Genomic DNA, 22,929 nt, shown 5'->3' on the forward strand with positions numbered 1-22,929 from the left:
CCGCCCCGTGAATATCCGCTTGCTCAGCGGGGATCACTCCGCCGATCCCCGCTGAGCAGAAAGATGACAGGTCCATCGCTGCACACTGTGAAGCGATGGACCTGTCAGAGCGCCGCTCTCCCCTATGGGGGATCGGATGATGACGGACCGTAGTGTCCGTCGTCATCCGATAACGGATGGAAAAGTAGGGTTTTCCTCCGTTACACTTTTCGGAGCGGGTCGGATGTCAGCGGACATGTCACCGCTGACATCCGACGCTCCATAGGGATACATGTATGTCCGTTTTTAATCCGAAAACGGAAGGATGAAAAACGGACATACGGACTCCCCGTGTGAAAGAGCCCTTAGGCTCTGTTCACACCTAGGCGTTTTGGGTGTTTTTCTGCTCCATCTCAGCTCTACAAACTCCCCAAAAAGACCATTCATTTCACTGGCCCCTGTTCACAGCTGAGCGTTCTGTCACCTAAAGCAAAACGCCCCTCGCTCAAAGTACAGGAGCTTCTTTTTAGGCAGATTACAGGCGTTTTTTATTCTTTTACATTGGTAACCTTTTGACTTGTCCAAAATCGTGCGACTTTCTGCCTGAAAACAATACGCTCAGGTGTGAACGGAGCAATGTCTTGCTGCCTGTTTGTTTTTTTTGTTAGCTGTGAGCAGAGAACTTTGCATGGAATCGGGAAAATGCTTTAAGAACACGAGGTGGGAAGAATCACAATCTGATTCTTTGACTATTTATTGTGCAGCTCTACAACTAGGCATGTTTGATTTGTTTATGTACTGAGGGTAACATTCCAACCTACCCGATAATGAAGGCTGCAGACAGGTTCAGTGTTGCATAATTACCTTTGTTTTGTGATCTTTATCTTGGTGCCCAGCTCTGTCCTGTGACCATCCTAATTACTTTTCTCAACTAGAGGATATGTTACTGTGGCAACACTGATGCTGGAGGAGTATAGGTGGCTGCTTGCAGCTGGACCTTTATTATTATTATTATTATTATTATTATTATTATTATTATACAGGATTTATATAGCGCCGACAGTTTACGCAGCGCTTTACAACATTAGGGTAGACAGTACAAGTACAATACAATTCAATACAGGAGGAATCAGAGGGCCCTGCTCGTTAGAGCTTACAATCTAGGAACTTAATTCATGTGTAGTCATAGGCTTGCAATATTGCTCACTTTCTGACCACTATATAATTATGACAACATAGCTAACTGCATAGAGAATTGATCACGGATTATATACCTGTATGTTATTGTGCACTTTACAACACATTACACCTAGAACTAACACCTAGAACTAACACCTAGAACTAACACCTAGAACTAACACCTAGAACTAACACCTAGAACTAACACCTAGAACTAACACCTAGAACTAACACCTAGAACTAACACCTAGAACTAACACCTAGAACTAACACCTAGAACTAACACCTAGAACTAACACCTAGAACTAACACCTAGAACTAACACCTAGAACTAACACCTAGAACTAACACCTAGAACTAACACCTAGAACTAACACCTAGAACTAACACCTAGAACTAACACCTAGAACTAACACCTAGAACTAACACCTAGAACTAACACCTAGAACTAACACCTAGAACTAACACCTAGAACTAACACCTAGAACTAACACCTAGAACTAACACCTAGAACTAACACCTAGAACTAACACCTAGAACTAACACCTAGAACTAACACCTAGAACTAACACCTAGAACTAACACCTAGAACTAACACCTAGAACTAACACCAGTTTTTCAGTGGCATAGATCTGTGCCCCCAAGCCAACTGTATACTAAATATTACAGGCAGCCTGTATACATATGCTGTGGCGTTGTCCTAAACTGCATTAATATTGAGAGTATATATTCAATACCTTAAACACTCTATGCTCCACACATATTCGTTCAGATTCAAAAATAGCTATGCTAGGGATTATTTTGGAATATGTCCTCCCATCTGAAATGCATGTGATGTGGTTGCGGTCTATGTATATAGCTCGTAAACTCATATTGCAGAAATTGATATCAAACTCCCCGCCAACTGCTCAATGGTCTAATGCAATTAATTTTAATTTACGAAGGGAGGAATTGACATACAAACACAGAAAATGTTCAAAAAAATTCTGGAAAATTTGGTCTTGATTGCTAGACTCCAATATGTTTGCGCAAGTAGGTTTGCCTGAATCGCTGATATGGGATGGCTATGCATATGAACCATTAAGGTGCAGTCTCTAAATTGAATATATTGGTCTACCTTATTTTTTTTTTAAATATCAAGAATGCAATTATTGGTGTTATAGTAAAAGGTCTTAAAGCGAAGTTCCACCCAAAAGTGGAACTTCCGCTTTAAGCACTCCTTGCCCCCTTACATGCCACATTTGGCATGTCATTTTTTGGGGAGGGGGAGAAGTGGGTACCTAGTTTTGACAGGTGCCCAGCTCCCACCTCATGCTCTTGTCGCCTTGCCGTCTAGGCGACAACTCCTCCCCCTCCCCTAGATGGCGACTCCACTCCCCCTTCCTCTCTGCAATCTTCTGGGACACGTCACAGGACCCAGAAGATTTCCTGGACACTAAGAGCGCAGCGCGACTCACGCCCGGCTGTGAAGCCGCAAGCTGTCGCAGCCCGGTGCTCACACTTGCAATGCCGGCACCGTGGAGAGGACTGAGGCTTTGGGCTGCCGCATCGTTGGACTGTGGGACACTTTGCAGTTGTTGACTTTTAATAAACTTACAAACGAGTGGAACTCCGCTTTCAGTAACAATGATTATATAATCCTCAAGGCGCATGGTCAGTGTTTTTAATTTTTTTTATAGTAATGTTTGGACCTGTATTGTGTGTAGTAGTCTTCTTTTTTTTTTTTTTTTTTTTTTTTTTTTCCTTTTTTCTAAATTGTAAGAACTTTCTCAAAGTATCTGATTAAAAAAAAATATATTACAGGCAGCCCATTTACCTAGTTTTCTGATCCGTAGCATGCATGTTTACAGTTGTGCTCATAAGTTTACATGCCCTGGCAGAATTCGATTTCTTGGCCATTTTTCAGAGAATATGAAGAACGCAAAAACTTTTCTTTCACTCATTATTAGTGTTTTGGCTGAAGCTATTTATTATCAATCAACTGTGTTTACTCGTTTTAAATCACAATGACAACGGAAACTACCCAAATGACCCTTATCAAAAGTTAACATACAGTTCTTAATACCGTGTATTGCCCCTTTTAACATCAATGACAGCTTGAAGTTTTTTGTGATATTTGTGGATGAGGCTCTTTATTTTCTCAGATGGTAAAGCTGCCCTTTCCTCTTGGCAAAAAGCCTCCAGTTCCTGTAAATTCTTGGGCTGTCTTGCATGAACTGCATGTTTGAGATCTCCCCAGAGTGGCTCAATGATATTTAGGTCAGGAGACTGAGATGGCCACTCCAAAACCTTCACTTTTATTCTGCTGTAGCCAATGACAGGTCGACTTGGCCTTGTGTTTTGGATCATTTTCATGTTTGGAATGTCCAAGTACGTCCCATGCGCAGCTTCCTAGCTGATGAATGGAAACGTTCCTCTAGTATTTTTTGATAACATACTGCATTCATCTTGCCATCAGTTTTCACCAAATTTCCTGTGCCTTTGTAGCTCACACATCCCCAAAACATCACCGATCCACCTCCGTGTTTCACAGTAGGAATGGTGTACCTTTTACCATAGGCCTTGTTGACGCCTCTCCAAATGTAGCTTTTATGGTTGTGGCCAAAAAGCTGAATTTTGGTCTCATCACTCCAAACGATTTTGTGCCAGAATGTTTGAGGCTTGTCTCTGTGCTGTTTGGTGTATTTTAAGCGGGATACTTTGTGCCATTTGTGTAGTAATGGCTTTCTTCTGGTGACTCGACTATGCAGCCCATCTTTCTTCAAGAGCCTCCTTATTGTGCATCTTGAAACAGCCACACCACATGTTTTCAAAGAGTCCTTTATTTCTACTGAAGTTATTTGTGGGTTTTTCTTTGCATCCCGAACAATTTTCCTGGCAGTTGTGGCTGAAATTTTAGTTGGTCTACCTGACCATGATTTGGTTTTAACAGAACCCCTCATTTTCCACTTCTTGATTAGAGTTTGAACACTGCTGATTGGCATTCTCAATTCCTTGGATATCTTTTTTTTTTTTTTTTTATACTCCTTTTCTATTTGATACGATTCAACTACCTTTTCCTTTGACGATCCTTTTGCTTTCCCCATGACCCCAGAAACGTCAGTGTAGCACTGGATGAAAGATGCAAGGGTCTGTCAGGAGTCCAGAAATTCATTGAGCTTTTATACATGCACACTAATTACAATCAAACAGATCACAGGTGAGGATAGTTACCTTTTAATAGCCATTCAAACCCCTTTGTGTCAACTTGTGTGCATGTTATCAGGCCAAAATCACCAGGGTATGTAAACTTTTTGATCAGGGTCATTTGGGTAGTTTCTGTTGTAATTATGATTTAAAAAGACTAAACACAGTTTATTGATGACAAATGGCTTCAGCCAAACACTAACCACTAAACATTTGCTTGTTTCTGTTTTGCCTTTAGTTAAACACTTTATACTCCTTCGTTCTGTATTAATAAAGATTACTGAAGCAGCGTTTGTTTTTCAGCGTTGTTGGTCAATATCAATGTTGACAATGGCTTTTGCAGAAACATTGTATAAATATCTGATTTATTATAGAGAGATTGAGTAAAATCAACAGAAATGTACTAACTTTTATATACTTTGCCTATAAGCAGATGGGCACAGATTTAAAGTGGTTGTAAACCCTTCCATATAATCCCCAACCCCCCACACAGTACACAGGAACAGAGGCGAGGCTCAGTTGGTGCTCCCTCCCGTCACTTATTTTTTTCTCTTGGTGTCAGGACGTCTTGTCAAAAATGACTTGTGCAGAGGAACAAAGTAGACAGAAATGACATTTAGTCCTCTGGATTGAGACACATACACACTATAGCGGTATGTTTTGATCATATTTCATGTCTGAGGTTTACAACCACTTTAAGATGCATGAATATGTTAAAACATGCCCCCTGCCTTTAACACACTGATGGTGAGGGATGTTGAGTTCCATTATTTTTTAGGCCAGCACAGAAATGTTGCTCCGCAGTGGTGGGATACAAAGCAGAAGGATGGAATCTGAACACAATTAACAAATTATCAAAAATGGAGAACACTTATCACACAGAAATTTTCTTTACTCATAACTTTTGCATGAAAAAATGTTGAATGCTTAGCTGTGACAGATGCATGCTTTTGTTTAAATAAAAATTTATATAACAAAATGTATTTGTGGATTGATTTTTCAGAGTGTAACAAAAGAAAGACAGATGAAACTTTCACAACAACAAAATGACATAACGGGTCTCTCCCGGCAAGTAAAACATGTAATGAATTTCACAAACTGGGCTATACAAAGTGGCAGCAGTACAGCACTACTCTACAGTAAACGTCTAGTAAGTCTTGTCTACAGAGTATAACCCTATTTCGAGAGGTTTTTGGTTTTTCTATTTTTTTCATGGTTATGTTTTTAAAATTGTTTTATGTTCTCCTTTAAAGTGATATTAAAGTCTTGTGTTTGTTTAAAAAAAAGTTATTCTTACCTGCTGTATGCAGTGGTTTTGCACAGAGCAGCCCAGATCCTCATAGTCGTGGGTCCCTTGTGAGCGCTCCTGGCCCCTCCCTCCTGAGTGCCTTCACAGCAAGCAGCTTGCTGTGGGGACAGCCGAGCCACTGCTGTGTGTCCATTCAGACACTGAGCCGTGTCTTAGCCCCACCCCTCTCTCCTCATTGGCTCATTGACTTTGAAGGCAGCAGAAGCTAATGGCGTCTGCTGCTGTCTCAGCCAATAAGGAGGGAGAGTCCCCAGACAGCTGAGACTCTTGTGCAATCTCGCTGGATCGAGATGGTGCTCAGGTAAGTATGGGGGGAAGGTTTTTCATCTTATTGCATAAAATGAAAGCTTAAAAAACCACCTGCTATTAGAACGACATTAATACTTTATCAGACATGTGCAGAACGAAAGTATGTATGGTCTCACATAACTAATATAAGAGATATCAAAATTGAAAAACGTGCCATCATCCGAAATTGGAATAGAAGTTGGGAGCAAGGACCCCAATCCCAGACTCACCAAGGAGGATGCAAGCGGACTATCTCGGTACATATAAGAACAGCTACACTAATAAACAGAAAAATATGTATATAAAAATAACAAGGTTTGTTAATACAACAAGCAAAGACAATACAGAATATGCTAAAAATTATGCACAGGTGACATGGAGTTTCGACTAGTTTCGCGGAAGAACCGCTTCATCAGGAACTATGTCTGTAAATAAAATATGGTACAATAAAGCAAACATGTATTCATGTGGAATATGCAAAAACTTATAATAGAGGGAGATGGAAAATAATGTTGTAAAAAATATGTAAGGCTGCTTACCCACTCTGCTGGCCCTGCATACACAGCAGCGTGGGTAAGCAGCCTTACAGATTTGCTAATGTATGACCATATCCATGGAATGGGAAGTCTACCCTGTAACAGATTTGGTTGTCACTAATGGGACCTACACATGGGCACTAAGACTGCAGAGCAGGAATGTCGCATCGACACTAGGACAGCAGATGTTTTTTCTAAACAGACTTTATCCAATAATGGGACTGCTGGTAATGGTGGTAGTTCTGGGAGTATGGTTCGTGGAACTATTGTGCTGGAGGGGACGAGGGAGAGTCAGGTGGTGGATAATCTGCCAAACCTGAATTTAGAAGTTCCTATGCAGCCAGTAAATGTGCCTGAATGCAGGAATTCTGTGTCGCCATCAGCTATCCCAGATAGGAGCTATGCTAGGGCTGTGTCAGGACAGTCATACTGCTGCTGGAATGACTGTTGTGGGACTTTCACCTAATGCACCTTCTTCCTTTAAACGCAGGAATGTGGTACAGGTAAGGTGGAGGTATTCCACCTATCATGAGGGTGCTTGTGGATTGGATCCTAGCCATGGTATTTAACCACTTCAGCCCCGGAAAGATTTGGCTGCTCAGTGACCAGGCCATTTTTTGCGATACGGCGCTGCGTCACTTTAACTGACAATTGCGCGGTCGTGCGACGCTGTACCCAAACAAAATTGACGTCCCCCCCCCCCCCCACAAATAAAGCTTTCTTTTGGTGGTATTTGATCACCTGTTTTTATTTTTTGCGCTATAAACAAGAGCGGCAGTTTTGAAAAAAATAAAAGCTATCTTTTTGCTATAATAAATATAGAATTTAAAAAAAAAAAACAAAAAAAAAAATTCTTTCCTCAGTTTAGGCTGGTATGTATTCTACATATTTTTGGTAAAAAAAAAATCGCAATAAGCGTATATTGATTGGTTTGCGCAAAAGTTATAGGAAATAGATTTATGGCATTTTTATTTATTTTTATTTTTTTTACTAGTAATGGCGGTGATCAGCGGTTTTTATCGGGACTGCGATATTTCGGTAGACAAATCAGACACTTGACACATTTTTGGGACCAGTGACATTTATACAGCGATCAGTGCTATAAAAATGCACTGATTAGTGTATAAATGACACTGGCAGGGAGGGGGTTAACACTAGGGGGCGATCAAGGGGTTAACTGCGTTCCCTAGGTGTGTTCTGACTGTAGGGGTGATAGGACTGACTAGGGGAAGAAGAGATCGGTGTTCATACTTAGTATGTACACATGATCTGTCTCTATTCCCCAGAAAGAACCGGGATGTGTGTTATTACACACACCCATCCCTATTCTTGTTCTTCTGTAATGAGCAATCGCGAGTGCCCGGCAGTCATCGCGCCTGACGGGCATTCACATTGGCTTCGGGTGTGCGCTGCTGGAGGCGTCTTAGAGAGCAGACGTACAGCTACGACGACTCACGCAGGGGAGCCAACCTGCCGCAGTATAAATAGGGCCAGCTGGACTGATGTGCTGGGCTCTGTACCCTGATGTGTTGTGCCCTGGGCCAGTCTGGATGAAGTCCAGGGCCACATTTTTTTCAGCTGGACTGAAAGGAGCTTGTACCCAAGGTTATCGCTCTACAGTCTTTTTGATTAAAAAAAGTAACTATCCTGATTAGGAAAAAGTCTACCCCAGAGGATTTATGGGTCTGGTAATTTGGAGAAACTGTGTCTCTTAAAGATTGTGGATGATAGAGGAATATGGATGAGGACAGTGGCTGATGTAGAGTGTGAGGTGAATGTGCGTATGAGCGATATGGAAGGTGGGGTCAATGATGTGGGGAGAGAGCTAAATGTAAGAGTAATCACAAGGATTATAGAAGCATGTAGGGTCTCGGAGTAGGGGGGTGGGCTTAAGCAGGCTAAGAAATGTGTACCTCAATCATCTTAGTGGCGGTTCCCACTCCTTTTGAAGGTGGCGACTATTAATGTCGTCTGCATAAAATCAGTAAGTGCTCATAACATGGCCTTAATTTTTCCTCAGCAGGTTTGATGCTGATATTTTCTTTTTGCAAGGGACCAGGTTGTCAACTTTGGCTGATATTTATCTGATGGAGGAGTAGTGGAGGCACGACCCCCTCCTTCTGTCTCTTGCAGCTGAGCCTTACACAGGTGGGGGTGGTCAGGACCTGTGCCCAGGGCAGAACTTAGGGTGGTGGGGGCCCCTGGGCTTGAGTCACTTTTGGGCCCTACCTTCTATACATTACTTTAAATAGAACAAAATGTTGACTGGTACCGTAGACAGTGTTACATGTTAAAAAAAAACGTAATCTATTTATATGACCACTAATGGAAGCTTGAAACACAGCGCAGTATCACAAAAAATGGCCTGGTCATAAGGGGGGTAAAGGGTTCCGGAGCTGAAGGTGTTGAGATTGAACAAGTCTAGACTAAAGGGGCACTTTTTTTCTTACATAATGGCACACGTATTTTGCTTTTTGACTTGACATAAGAATTTTTTTTTTTTTTTTTTACTCTTAGTCAATTAATTTGGTGCTCTGGTGGGGGGAGAGGCTCCCATGCAGGAGCAATAGAGTCCAGTTGGTTGGGTCTAGTAATTTCACTGTCAGTGTCCACAGCTTTCTACTTCTTGTATCCACGCCGCTCTGCAGACTGCAAGGTGGACAAGATGGAGGGAGGAGGTGGGTGGAGCGAACACTCACCAGGGGTGGAGTCCTGCAATCAGTGTGAGTGACTGTGTGGACAAGATGGAGGAGGTGCTGCCAGTGGGAGGGCCAATACACTCATGGGCGGCACGGAGGAGGAAGATTGCTGGCTTCTGCCACACAGTGCCAGACTATAGCAACAACTGCCTATCAGCCCGGGAAAGACAGATACACTTAGGCAGGTTCCTCCACTCCAGCCAGCTCCGGTCACAGTCTCGTCGGCTCTGAGACTCCGAGTCCGACGTGACTGACTCAGGGACTTCACTTGTTGCTAGATGCCAGGTGGCCCAGGTGCTAGCAACGAGTGCAGGTTTGCCAAGCCAACGGCGCAGCTCCACCCACCTCCAGGCTCCTCCTGGTCCGTCCAGCGTAATTACGTCTCTCTCTCTGCACTAATTGGCTGATGAGACAGAGAGAGACTCGGGCAGAGCAGCGCTACAGCCAAGTGAGGACCAGTGTGAGTCACTGCTGTTTCATCCGATCTAGGTAAAGATCTTTAAAACCAGGGCTGGACTGGGACAAAAATGTGGCCCTGGACTTCATCCAGACCGGCCCAGGCCACAACACAAGGCACATCAGGGTACGGCACATCAGGGTACAACACATCAGGGTACAGGACATCAGGATACAGAGCTCAGCACATCAGGGTACAGGACATCGGGGTACAGAGCCCAGCACATTAGGGCACAGGACATCAGGGTACAGAGCCCAGCACATTAGGGCACAGGACATCAGGGCACAGGACATCGGGGCACATCAGGTCACAGGGAACATCAAGGCATAGGACATCGGGGCACATGGCACATTATGGGGCACATGGCACATTGCATGGCGCACATCAGGCCACATGGCACATCAGGGTACGGGGCACATGGCACATTATGGGGCACATGGCACATCATTGCATGGCGCACATCAGGCCACATGGCACATTATGGGGCACATGGCACATTATGGGGCACATGGCACATTATGGGGCACATGGCACATCATTGCATGGCGCACATCAGGCCACGGGGCACATCAGGGCACATTATGGGGCACATAGCACATCAGGGCACATTATGGGGTACATAGCACATCAGGGCACATTATGGGGTACATCATGGGATCTTACTAGCTAGTATGCAGAGTAGCACAGTAGCGCAGGAAGCGTCTGTCTGTAGTAAGTTCTCTCTCGTGTCACGCATCGCTGCTCGCTCCCCGGCGGCCCCTCCTCTCTTCTTGTCTATCCCAGATGATGTCACAAGCCAATGGGGATAGAAGAGAGGAGGGGCCGCAGGGGAGCGAGCAGCTCTGCATGACATGAGAACTTACTACAGACAGACGATTCCTGCGCTACTCTGCATACTGGCTAAATCTCGATCTATCCGTCAGGCGGCAGCTGTCGGCGGTTAACGGTAGATCGCCGAGCACCGCAGATGCAGCTGAAACCGCCCCACTCTGAGCCATCGGCCCACCGGGAATCTCCTGGTAGTCCCGATCTAGTCCATCCCTGTTTAAAATGTAAACGGGCGGGGCCCATGGGCTTGAGCCCAGTCAAGCCCAGTGGTAAGTCCAGCCCTGCCTGCGCCTGATCACCATCTATGGGCCCCAAAGTGGAGCAGGAATTGCTTCTTCATGAAGATCAAGCCTTTTCTTTTTTTAACACCATTACGAAGACTGAGGACAGGAAAGGTACATGAACCAGGCTGGACTGTGACAAATTTATTTTTAATGAAATGGCTGGACATGCGGGTCTGGTTGATGTTTACATTCATTGCTGCCCAGACGACACGGTATTCATTTTTCGATGAGGTACTAAGTAGGATAGTTTTTTTTTTTTTTTTTTGAGTCACTTCCCTTCTTGGCAACAGTGTGTCAGGCGGTGGAGTTTTCTGATCACTATATTCTTTCTGTGACTCTTAAAAGCCCTGATACACCACCTAGGGGGAGGAGTCCCTGGAAGCTGAATTCGGCACTCCTGGATGATAAGGGGACTTAATCCTTTGTTTTTTTTTGTCCAGACACAGTTATCGATCATGGACTTTTGCAGAAGTAAGTTTGAGTAGTGAGAGCTTACAAAATGAAGGCTCAGTGGGGTTTTCAAGGCCATAGGAAGAAATAAGCAGCTTGACAAGCATGTCGCCTATTGGCATCTGCGAAGGAAGCTTGACGGGCTTGTCTCAAATAATGGAGATCAGGGGCGATCTGAGGTTAAACTCTTGCTCCAGAAGTGTCAATATGACAGGCATGCCTCTTTGAGTCTGGACCGGGATTTTGGGAAATATGGCCAGTGAGGAGGGAGGAGCAGGGGTGGGCCAAACTGCTGTGGCTTGGAGAGCAAGCACACTGCTTGCTTTGGGGGCACTCGGCAGGGGGGAGGAGTCCGCGGCTCCGATGAGGGACCAGGGAAGAGAAGAATTGGGACTGCTCTGTGCAAGACCATTGCTCAGAGCAGGTATAAGCATAATTTAGTTTTTTTTTTTTTGATACACAAGCCAGCTAGGTCTGTTAAGGTTTTTCCTTACCCTGCATATTTTGTCAAATTTGTTTACAGGGATTGGGAACATCCGAAGTGTCCTTTTGTACTTCCCAAATGATTTGAGGTGTCCCTTCTGTAGAAGTGGACCTCTCCTATGGTGGTTTGCCCATTTCTTGGCTAAACTAGACCACTGTGATTCTGGTGCAGAAATTCCCCTCTAAGGATCCAAAATTTGCAAAATTCTATGTTTACCATTGGTCGGTCGGCGCTGCTTCAGGTGTTGACCGTGGCCCTGGTGTCCCAGATGCTGACCAACAAGCTTTGTCTTCTAGTCTGGTGCCCCAGGTGTATGTGGAACTGGTTGACCAGTTGGTCCTGGGATTGAAATAAGTTTGTGGTGCATCCCTTTATGCTGCTCAGCTTCTCTCCAACCGCTCTCTCATGGTGCTTTGTCAAGTCCTTTGGCTCAAATGTTGGTCTTCTGACCTGACTTCAAAAAAGGCCTCAGTGGACCCGCCCTTCCATGGTGAATGTCTCTTTTGGGCTACCTTGGGTGACATCAAGAACCTTACAGGTGACAAGAGTACCTTCCTCACACAGGCCAAGAAGAGAAACCAACTACGTTGGAAGTCTGGGCCTTCCTTTACAGCTCATAAAGGGACTTTTCATTTTCCTCGTCCTTCAGGTTGGAAAATCGACTTTGCTGGTTCCCAGTCCTGTGGGCTTCCCTCATTCTCGACAAGTGGATCCACGATCTACTTGTCTCTGGTTACTAAATCAAATTTAGTAACCAGAAGGATGCTTTCCCTCTAATCTTTAGCTCTTGTATTGCACCTTCAGGCCATGTGTGGGGAAGTGCAGGACCTGCTGCTTTGGGGAGCGGTGTCTGGGATTTTACTCCAATCTGTTAACAGTTCCCATTGGTGGGGTTCGCCCAATCCTAGACCTCAGACCTTGAATTCCTTTGTGCGGGTTTAAAAGTTAAAGATGGAATCCATTTGCTCTGTGGTGACCTCCCTTCATAGGGGCATTATCTGACCTCTATAGACATCAAGGGTCTATGCCTGCACATCCCCTTCTGCAAGGGCCATCAGCGTTTTTATGCTTTGTGCCTGGAGACATGTATTGTCCGTTTTTGGCGCTTCCCTTTGTTCTGGCCTCTGCTCCTTTGGTATTTACTAAAATTTTGGCCCTGGTCCTTGCATTGCTGAGACGAGGGATTGTTGTGATCGGTTACCTGCATGACTTGCTCCTGCGTATGGAGACTTGGTCAGCCTTGACGGTGTCAAGGTTACTGTGCGCTTCTTGCAGAATTTTGGATGAAACCTGAACCTCAAGAAGTCTGCCTTGACTCCGTCCAGGTGCCCGGAGCGTCTGGGCCTGGTTCTCAATTTTGGTGCAAGCTAAGGCGTTTCTCTCAGACAAGCTCCGATCTGCGGTTTTTCAGCTCTAGGCCTGCAAATGGTCCTCCCTGTGGTTTTGCATGCAGGTTCTAGGTCTAATGGCATTCACCTTTTTTGAAGCCAGTTCCATACAAGTATTCTGAAGAAAGAAATTCTGCCCAAGTGGGACTGATCTCTGGATAACCAGGTTCGTCTGGACCAGTCAGCGAGTGCCTCCCTTCTCTGGTGACTACGGTCTCGTTACCTATGGGCTGGGAAGTCTTTTCTCCTCCAGAGGCTCTTTACCTTGATCAAAGATGTGGTGTGTCAGACTGACACACCACATCACCGATCGCCATGCTGAGCGCCCCCAGCTTCTCCTGCTGGATGTCATGACACCCAGTCAGGATAATGAAACCACTTTCTGGCTGTCATTTTGCTATATGACGGGCGGGAAGTGGTTAAACAAGTAGCATCCCTGAATTTTTTTTTCATTTGGTTATTTGTGTAAGTTTTCATATTTGCACATTATGACGCAAAATTCATATACCTATCAGATTTTTTTTTAACTGTTCCGTTGCAGAGTAAGCAGTCTGGGTATGTTGGAAGGCACAACGTGCTTTTATTATCAGATGATTCTGGACTGTTGAGATCTGGTTACACCTAAGCCATCTGGAAACTATTAGGGGGTATTCTTGGAATGCCAGTAGAGCAGGATTACCAAGCAGGGTGTGTATAACAGAAGAGTGCATATCGGGATTCTCTATCTTGAAGAGGAGTCACACATACCCCCTGGCGGTGTGCTATGGGAATAAGCGGGCATTACCTCTGACCTCCTGGTGATGTGAAGATCACTTTTTTTTTTTTTTTCCTAAATTCCAGCTCCCCTATGTACCAATATTGCATTAGGCCTCTTTCTCACGGGGCGGATCAGTGATGATCCGCCCCGTTAACATCCGCTGGCTCAGCGGGGATCGCTCCGCCGATCCCCGCTGAGCAGGAAGATGACAGGTGCATCGCTGCACGCTGTGCAGCGACGGACCTGTCAGAGCGCCGCTCTCCCCTATGGGGGGATCGGATGATGACGGACTGTAGTGTCCGTCGTCACCCGATCCGATCCGAAAACGGATGGAAAAGTAGGTTTTTCCTCCGCTACACTTTTCGGAGCGGGGTCGGATGTCAGCGGACATGTCACCGCTGACATCCGACGCTCCATAGGGATGAATGTATGTCCGTTTTTCATCCGAAAACGGAAGGATGAAAAACGGACATACGGATCGTCCGTGTGAAAGAGGCCTTAATGTACTTCTTTTGCAAAGGTAACTGCTTTCCTACATATTATATTATATTCTACACACGCTTGCCTCACTCTCTTCATGGTTGTTTAATCGCTTGCCTCCCACCCACCGTCAAATGACAGCGGGACGGTGCGGCTCTCATTCTGGGTGGACGTCCTATGACACAGGGCGCACAGCTCGGGGATCGCGGTCGCACCGTGTTGCTAGGACACAGCGCAAGCATGACTCTTTAAGCATGTGATCGGCTGTATCCAATCACAGCTGGCCACATGTAAACAAGGAAATGCCGGTAATCCTCTCTCTTCGCCTTACACTCGGGGCACTGATCATCAATGCCCTGATTACAATACAAAACAAGTGCCAGCAATCGGTGCCCATTAGTGATGCCAGTCAGTGCTGGCTGATGGTGCTGCCCGTCAATGCCACCCATCAGTGCTGCCTATCAGTGCCACATATACAGTGGCTTGCGAAAGTATTCGCCCCCCTTGAACTTTTCAACCTTTTGCCACATTTCAGGCTTCAAACATAAAGATATAAAATTTTAATTTTTTGTGAAGAATCACCAACAAGTGGGACACAATTGTGAAGTGGAACGAAATCTTTTGGATATTTTAAACTGAAAAGTGGTGCGTGCAAAATTATTCGGCCCCTTTACTTTCAGTGCAGCAAACTCACTCCAGAAGTTCAGCGAGGATCTCTGAATGATCCAATGTTGTCCTAAATGACTGATGGTGATAAATAGAATCCACCTGTGTGTAATCAAGTCTCTGTATAAATGCACCTGCTCTGTGATAGACTCAGGGTTCTGTTGAAAGCGCAGAGAGCATCATGAAAACCAAGGAACACACCAGGCAGGTCCGTAATACTGTTGTGGAGAAGTTTAAAGCCGGATTTGGATAAAAAAAGATTTCCCAAGCTTTAAACATCCCAAGCAGCACTGTGCAAGCGATCATTTTGAAATGGAAGGAGTATCAGACCACTGTAAATCTACCAAGACCTGGCTGTCCCTCTAAACTTTCAGCTCAGCCAAGGAGAAGACTGACCAGAGATGCAGCCAAGAGGCCCATGATCACTCTGGATGAACTGCAGAGAACTACAGCTGAGGTGGGAGAGTCTGTCCATAGGACAACAATCAGTCGTACACTGCACAAATCTGGCCTTTATGGAAGAGTGGCAGGAAGAAAGCCATTTCTCAAAGATATCCATAAAAAGTCTCGTCTAAAGTTTGCCACAAGCCACCTGGGAGACACACCAAACATGTTGAAGAAGGTGCTCTGATCCGATGAAACCAAAATCGAACTTTTTGGCCACAATGCAAAACGATATGTTTGGCGTAAAAGCAACACAGCTCATCACACTCAACACACCATCCCCACTGTCAAACATGGTGGTGGCAGCATCATGGTTTGGGCCTGCTTTTCTTCAGCAGGGACAGGTAAGATGGTTACAATTGAGGGGAAAATGGATGCAGCCAAATACAGGACCATTCTGGATGAAAACCTGTTGGAGTCTGCAAAAGACCTGAAACTGGGACAGAGATTTATCTTCCAACAAGACAATGATCCCAAACATACAGCAAAATCTACAAAGGAATGGTTCACAAATAAACGTATCCAGGTGTTAGAATGGCCAAGTCAAAGTCCAGACCTGAATCCAATCGAGAATCTGTGGAAAGAGCTGAAAACTGCTGTTCACAAACGCTCTCCATCCAACCTCACTGAGCTCGAGCTATTTTGCAAGGAAGAATGGGCAAGAATTTCAGTCTCTTGATGTGCAAAACTGATAGAGACATACCCCAAGCGACTTGCAGCTGTAATCGCAGCAAAAAGTGGCTCTACAAAGTATTAATGCAAGGGGGCCGAATAATTTTGCACGCCCCACTTTTCATTTTTTTCAAAAATCCAAAAGATTTCGTTCCACTTCACAATTGTGTTCCACTTGTTGGTGATTCTTCACAAAAAATAAAAATTTTATATCTTTATGTTTGAAGCCTGAAATGTGGCAAAAGGTTGAAAAGTTCAACGGGGCCGAATACTTTCGCAAGCCACTGTAAATGCCCATAAGTGTGGCATATTAGGCGGCACAGATGAGGCAGTACTATCAGCGGCCATCAGTGCTGCCTCATCAGTGCCCATCGGTGCTGCCTCAGTGCACATTAGTGAAGGAGAAAAATGTTTTATAAAATTTACTGACAAACTATAAAACTTTTTTTTTTTCCTCAATTTTATTTATTTTTTTTAATAGTAAAAAATAAAAAAACAGCAGCAATTTAAATACCACCAAAAGAAAGCTCTATTTGTGTGAAAAAAATTTCTCATGGTTACAGTGTAGCATGACCGCGCAATTGTCATTCAAAGTTTGACAGAGCTGAAAGGTGGCCTGGGCAGGAAGGGGGTGAAAGTGCCCTATAGGCAAGTGGTTAACCATTTGCCATTTCTGACACTTCTTTCCTACATGTAAAAATCTACTTTTTTTTTTTTTCCTTAGAAAATTACTTGGAACCCCCAAACATATATCATTTTTTATTTTTATTTATTTTTTTTTAGCAGAGACCCTATAGAATAAAATGGGTGTTGAAATTTTTTTATGTCGCATGGTACTTACGCAGCGGTTTTTCAAACGCAAATTAAAAAAAACAAAACACTTTCATGAATTAAAAAAAAAAAACACTAAAGTTATATAGATACCTAACATGTCAAGCTTTAAAATTGTATCTGCCCGTGGAATGGCAGCAAACTACATTGCTTAAAATTCCCCATAGGCGACGCTTTAAACACCTTTTACAGGTTACCAGAGTTGCACAGGAGGTCTGGTGCTAGAATTATTTCTCACGCTGACTTTCATGACAATACCTTATGTGGTTCTTTCACTGTTTACATATGCGTGCGGGATTAACGTATGCGTTCGCATTGGCGCGTAAGCATGGTGGGGGGGGGGGCATTTTAAATAAATTTTTTTTTTTTAATTTATTTTGTCTTTTTTTTTTTTTTTTGTACTAATTGTATTGCTATCGCAAGGCATGAACAACATCCCTTGTGATAGCATGGGCTGTGACAGGTCCTCTTTATGGAGAGATTTGGGGTCTATTGGCCTCCCATGTAGCCGATCAGACACAGATCGGTTTGAACGGCTTCTTACCTGGCCGTTGTTGGCCAGGTAATCAGTGGGGTGGAGCCGGAAGTGACGGACTGCTCGTCGCTCCCGGTTTCCAGGGTTACAGAGAGGAGAACGACATCAGTTCCTCTCTCTGTACAGGGCAGCCATCGCTCCCGGCCTCCGCGATGGGACCGGGGAGGTGGCAGGAGGCAGTGGGACCCCCTTCCATCACCTGCAGAAGTGATCGAGTGGCTAACTACCCGCTCAGATCACTTCTGCCTTGTTTAGAATCGCCAGCTGCAAAGAATGGTACCGGGATGAAGCCTGTAGGTGCGGGCTTCATCCCGATATAACCACTGAAATAGGAGGACGGTACATGCACATTTATCTATTACTTCTGCCTTCCTTGACTGATTTTAGGTCATGGCACAGGACGGAGTTGACCAGCTGAGGGTAGAGGATGCAGGGTGTGTGCTAATGAGATCAGCTGGTCAACTCCTTCCTGTGTCATGACCTAAAGTCTGCCCAGGAAGTAATTCATAAGTAAACAGATGAGTGTTTTTAAACAGCCATGAAGAGTAAGGTTGGTTGTAGTACTAATAGAAAGGTGCTTTATTCGCCTTTCAGGACAACTTTGGAGAGAGAGCCCAGCTCTGCCTGTTTTCCAGGAAACACATGGAGCCTTTAAATCCTCCTCTTCCACCATGGCCTCAGTTATTGTGTTTCCTCCGCCATGGTGGAAGTGCTTGCTGGAACCAGGGAGCTGCACTCTCTCAAAGGTGGAGGGGAAAGGGCTTACCTTTTTAGTGTTTTTCTGCTCTGTGTGCAGTGACCATCCCAGCACCCTCCCGGTACAAGCGAGGGTGTGCCCGAGTCCCCAGCCTCTCCAAGCTCAGTGGTAGCAATAGCCAGCAGGAGGTGTCGGTGTGCCCGGGGTTCGAGGTACGGCTCAGGTGGCCGGGCGGTTGGCCGCAGTTGATCGGCGGCATGTCCCCCATCACGGGTCCTGGCTGGCGGGTGACGTCGTGTCCAGTAAAGCAGCTTCCTGTGGGAGTGTGGCGACAAGTGGTTCCCATCGCCTGGAATGCAGAGGCCAAGGAGGTGGGGTTTATCGACTGGTGCTTCCGGCCCTCACTGATGACGCCGAAACCCGGAAACTTAAAAACATGAGTTTTCTCATTACCCGCTGCGCTCTCTGCTATGATGGACGAGAGACCGACAGCTACGGTGGAAACAGGCGCCCCAGGCACCGGTCAGGCCCAGGTAATAGGGGTACAGTGGTACCTTTTATTCTTCTCCATATGGGCTTATGTTTTTGACTTTTTTGATGTTTCCTCCCTGTAGGGAGCCTGTTTCTGCAGGGCCAGAGGTTACTTCTCTCGGTCTCTGCAGTTTGGTTATGGTAGTTGCTGTAAATTGGGTTTTAACACTGAGGGGCATCTCTCTCTTTGCTGGTGGTGGTCTGTGTTACTTTGCACTAAGGGGCAGGAAGGTGTTAAGGACCCTTAGTGAAATAGCGTCATTCTCGTTTCAGGAAAATGTTTTAGGGAAATCTAAACATTCAAACCCACCCAGTCTGAGGAAATAACCTTCATGCAAGAACCCCCTCAGAGAGTCTTGGCAAAAGGCTATGTGCAGGTCCTGCATTAAGGACCTGGTCAAAGAGGAAACATACCAGCAATATAGGGACCTGTTTTCCTCAGTACGTGAACTCACAAGCTCGCAGAGTTCAGTCAAATCATTGCTGGTCCAGAGCCCGGCAGGCCAGGTTGAACCCCAGCAACCACCATCTAGCCCCAGGGCATCTACCTCTAGGCCAGTAGAGGTCGTGGACTCGGGACGAGGGGACAAATACTCTTCCCTCCCTCATGGATTCAGACAACGAGGAGGAAGACTATAGCCGAGCCTCTAGGTACAAACTGTGTTTAGAGGAAGTTTACAACTTTCTGAAAGCGATTTACACTACCCTCGACATCCAGGATAAGGTGCAACTGTCGGTCCACAATAGAATGTACCAGGGTCTGGATGACACCATAGTGTTCCCAGTCCATAGAGTTCTATCAGATATGGTTAAGAAAGAATGAAAGAGGCCCCTTCCTTTCCAAGACCCTTAGGAGGCGGTTTCCCTTTGAAGACAAGGAGTCTGAGGTTTGGAATAATAAACCGAGGGTGGATGCTGCTTTTTCGCAAGTGTCCCGTCACACAGACCTGGCTTTTGAGGACATGGGGGTGCTGAAGGATGCGATGGATAAAAGGGCAGACGCTCTCTTGAAAAAAGTGTGGGATTCCACATCGGCCAGCCTCAAACCAGCTATGGCTTCCACGGTTGTTGCAAGGAACCTAACATGCTGGGTGGAAAAGCTGAAGAGCCACTTAGAGGTGGGAATACCACGGAAAGATCTTTTGGAACCCTTTCCGTTAATACTGAAGGCAGTGAAATACATGGCTGACGCATCGGCTGAATCAATCAAGGTGACAGCAAGGTCATCGGCACTGGTAAACTCAGCCAGACACGCTATCTGGCTAAAAACTGTCTGGTGACACAGCCTCCAAGATTAAGCTATGTGGCCTACCTTTCTCGGGGATCTTCTTTTTGGTCCAGATCTGGAAACAATCCTGGACAGGACAGCCGACAAGAAAAAGGCTTTCCCTTCCAAAAAAACAGTTAAAGAATTTTCATGCTGTTCAACAGCTCCTTAAGAGTAAGGAAGACAACAAGAACCACTGGGTATCCCAGAAGGGTAAGGGAAGAGGAAGAGATCTCTTCAGGGCTCCCCCAGACCAGCCCCCCAAAAACAAGTGACAACCTTACCCCCCGGTAGGGGGAAGATTGTCTGCCTTTCTCCTACAATGGAACAGAACATCTACAAGCCTGTTTGTGAGGAATGTTCTCTCTCAGGGATACAGTCTGGAGTTTTCAGAGCGCCCCCCCCCCCCCCAAGCAGGTTTTACGTTACGGCTCTTCCAAGGGATCAAGACAAAGCTTCAGCAATGATGAACCTATTACAGGATCTGATTCAACAAGAAGTGATTGTCTAGGTCCTGAAACATCAGGAGGGCCAAGGCTTCCATTCCCACATATTTCTAGTGAGAAAACCTTCGGGGAAGTATCGATTTGGTTCTGAACCCAAAGATCCTAAACAGATCAATTATTTACAAACATTTCCGCATGGACACACTCCATTCGGTAACAAAGTTGTTGACTCCAGACTGCTTCATGGCATAGATCTAAGGGATGCCTACCTACACGTTCTGATTGCTCAGGCTTCCCAATGGTTCCTCCGCTTGACTCTCAACCTGGGGTCTTCGGTTTGGCATCTTCAGTTCAGAGCTCTGCCTTTCGGCTCTCCTCTTCCCCCAGGATTTTCACAAAAATAATGGCGGAAGCCTCTGAAGCTAGGAGGAATTTTGGTCATCCCATATCTGGGCGACCTGTTTTTTTGTGGACTCCAGGGAACAGGTTGTGACAGTTCTCCAGGTATCACAGATTCACCTCAAGAATCTAGGGTGGCTCCTCAATCTAGAGAAGTCAAACCTAGAACCAAGACAGGAGATGTTTCTGGGCTATACCATAAACTCGGTGATTCAAAAGGTTTTGTTTTTTTTTGCCACAGGTGACGTTGAAGATTATTTATGCAGTGAGACAGATTCAGATAAATATCTCAATCTGTCTGATGGGCCTTGGCAGTGTTAGGACTTCTCACGGCATCGATCCAGATTTCATTCCAGACCACGCCAGATGAACATCTTACAGTCATGGTCGCATCAGGTTTCACTGGAAAAACAGTTCAGACTTTCCTCAAAGGTAAAACGAGCACTCTTGTGGTGGAGGGACTCGGCCAACCTGACAAAAGGTCTCTTCTGGGTCTTTCCACTAGACAAACGTCTAACAGATGCAAGTTTCTGGGGTTGGGGAGCCCACCTGGATGGCCAAACCTCTTAGGGGGTCTGGTTCAAGGCAGAAGCCTGAAAATCGTCAAACTGGCAAGAACTAAAGGCCATCTTTCTCAGTCTTCTAGCTTTTCAACAAGCTGTGAAGGGACATCACGTTCAGGTCCTTTTGGACAATATGACCGCTGTGGCATATGTGCTCAAGCAAGGAGGAACCAGGAACAGATGACTTGTGGAACTAGCCAGTTACAACTTTCCTGGGCAGAACAAAATGTGGCCTCACTGTCGGCATATCACCTAAAGGGTTCTCAGAATCTGCTATCAGACCTACTCAGCAGGAGGGTGGTGGAAGCAGAGTGGAGCATGAACCAAGAAGTTTTCTTGATGATCTGTGAAACATGGGGGCTGCCTCAAGTAGACTTGTTTGCCAGCCAACAGAACTGAAATGTACGGAGATTCTGTTCTCTTCACTGACAAGACCAGGCTATTGGCATAGATGCTCTCGCATTACCAGCTGTGCTACACCTTTCCACTGGTTCCAATGGTCCTAAGGAAATTCAGGGAAGAAAATGCCAATACGATCCTGGTCATTCCCTTTTGGCCAAAAAGACCCTGGTTTGCGACACTACTAAATTTGGCCGCAAATCCTCCATGGAAGCTGCCGCTCAGGAAGGACCTACTAACACAGGACTCTGTGATTCATCGGGAAGCAGACCGGTTACAGCTAACTGCATGGTTTCTGAGGAAGACCTCCTAAAATCTAAAGGTTTATCGGATAAACTAGTAAAGCCCCTACTCCAGTAGAAAGGAGGTAACTCGGGGCATATACCTGAAGGTCTGGAAGAAGTTTAATTCCTGGTGTACCTCTAAAAGCCTTCAGGTCAAAAGCGTTGTCAGTCCTAGAATTTCTCCATAATGGAATGGAAAAGGGACTGGCAGCCAGCACCCTAAGAACCCAGGTGGCGGCCCTATCAGTTTATTTTGAAAAAACTCTGTCCAGAGAAGTCTTAATTTCAAGATTCTTTAGGGCACTTGCACGAAATAGGCCTGTGGCCTGTGGCCCTCAAAGTTTTTCCCAGTTGGGACTTATCTATTGTTTTACAGGGTCTCACGGGGGCTCCGTTTGAACCCTTACAGTAAGCATCCTTAAAAAATGTAGTTCTTAAAACAATCTTCCTAGTTGCCATCACGCTGGCAAGAAGAGTGAGTGAGTTTCAGGCCCTGGCAGTCACGGAACCTTTTCTAAAAGTTTTTCCAGACCGGGTGATGCTTCAAACAGATCCAGCTTTCCTACCTAAAGTTTCTTCAACCTTTCATCGCTCACAGGAAATAGATTTGCCCACTTTCTCCTCAGCTCCTGCCAATTCAGGAGAAGAAGCTTTCCACACACTGGACATAAGGAGATGCCTGCTACACTTTTTATCAATCACCAAGGAGTTTAGAAAATCAAACGCCCTCTTTGTGATTGTCTCAGGCTCTCATAAAGGGGAGAAAACTTCTAAGAGCACACTGGGCAGATGGCTTAGATGGGCAATTTTGGTGGCTTATGAAGCTAAAGGATAACCCCCCCCCCCCCCCAATCAGGTATTGCTGCTCATTCCATGAGATCAATGGCAGTT

General features: G+C 45.4%; 1 protein-coding gene across 1 annotated transcript in view; it reads left to right on the forward strand.

Moving 5' to 3' along the window:
- The window catches only part of TRIM33 (tripartite motif containing 33), a 253,604-nt gene that overhangs the window by 121,529 nt on the left and 109,146 nt on the right, over positions 1-22,929 (forward strand). Inside the window, exon 7 of the mRNA XM_073613483.1 lies at positions 5,348-5,494. Within this exon, the coding sequence (XP_073469584.1) occupies positions 5,348-5,494 (147 nt within the window). The remainder of the gene's footprint in view (positions 1-5,347; positions 5,495-22,929) is intronic.

This window comes from Aquarana catesbeiana, linkage group LG02, assembly GCF_042186555.1.
Source record: "Aquarana catesbeiana isolate 2022-GZ linkage group LG02, ASM4218655v1, whole genome shotgun sequence".
NCBI lineage: Eukaryota > Metazoa > Chordata > Amphibia > Anura > Ranidae > Aquarana > Aquarana catesbeiana.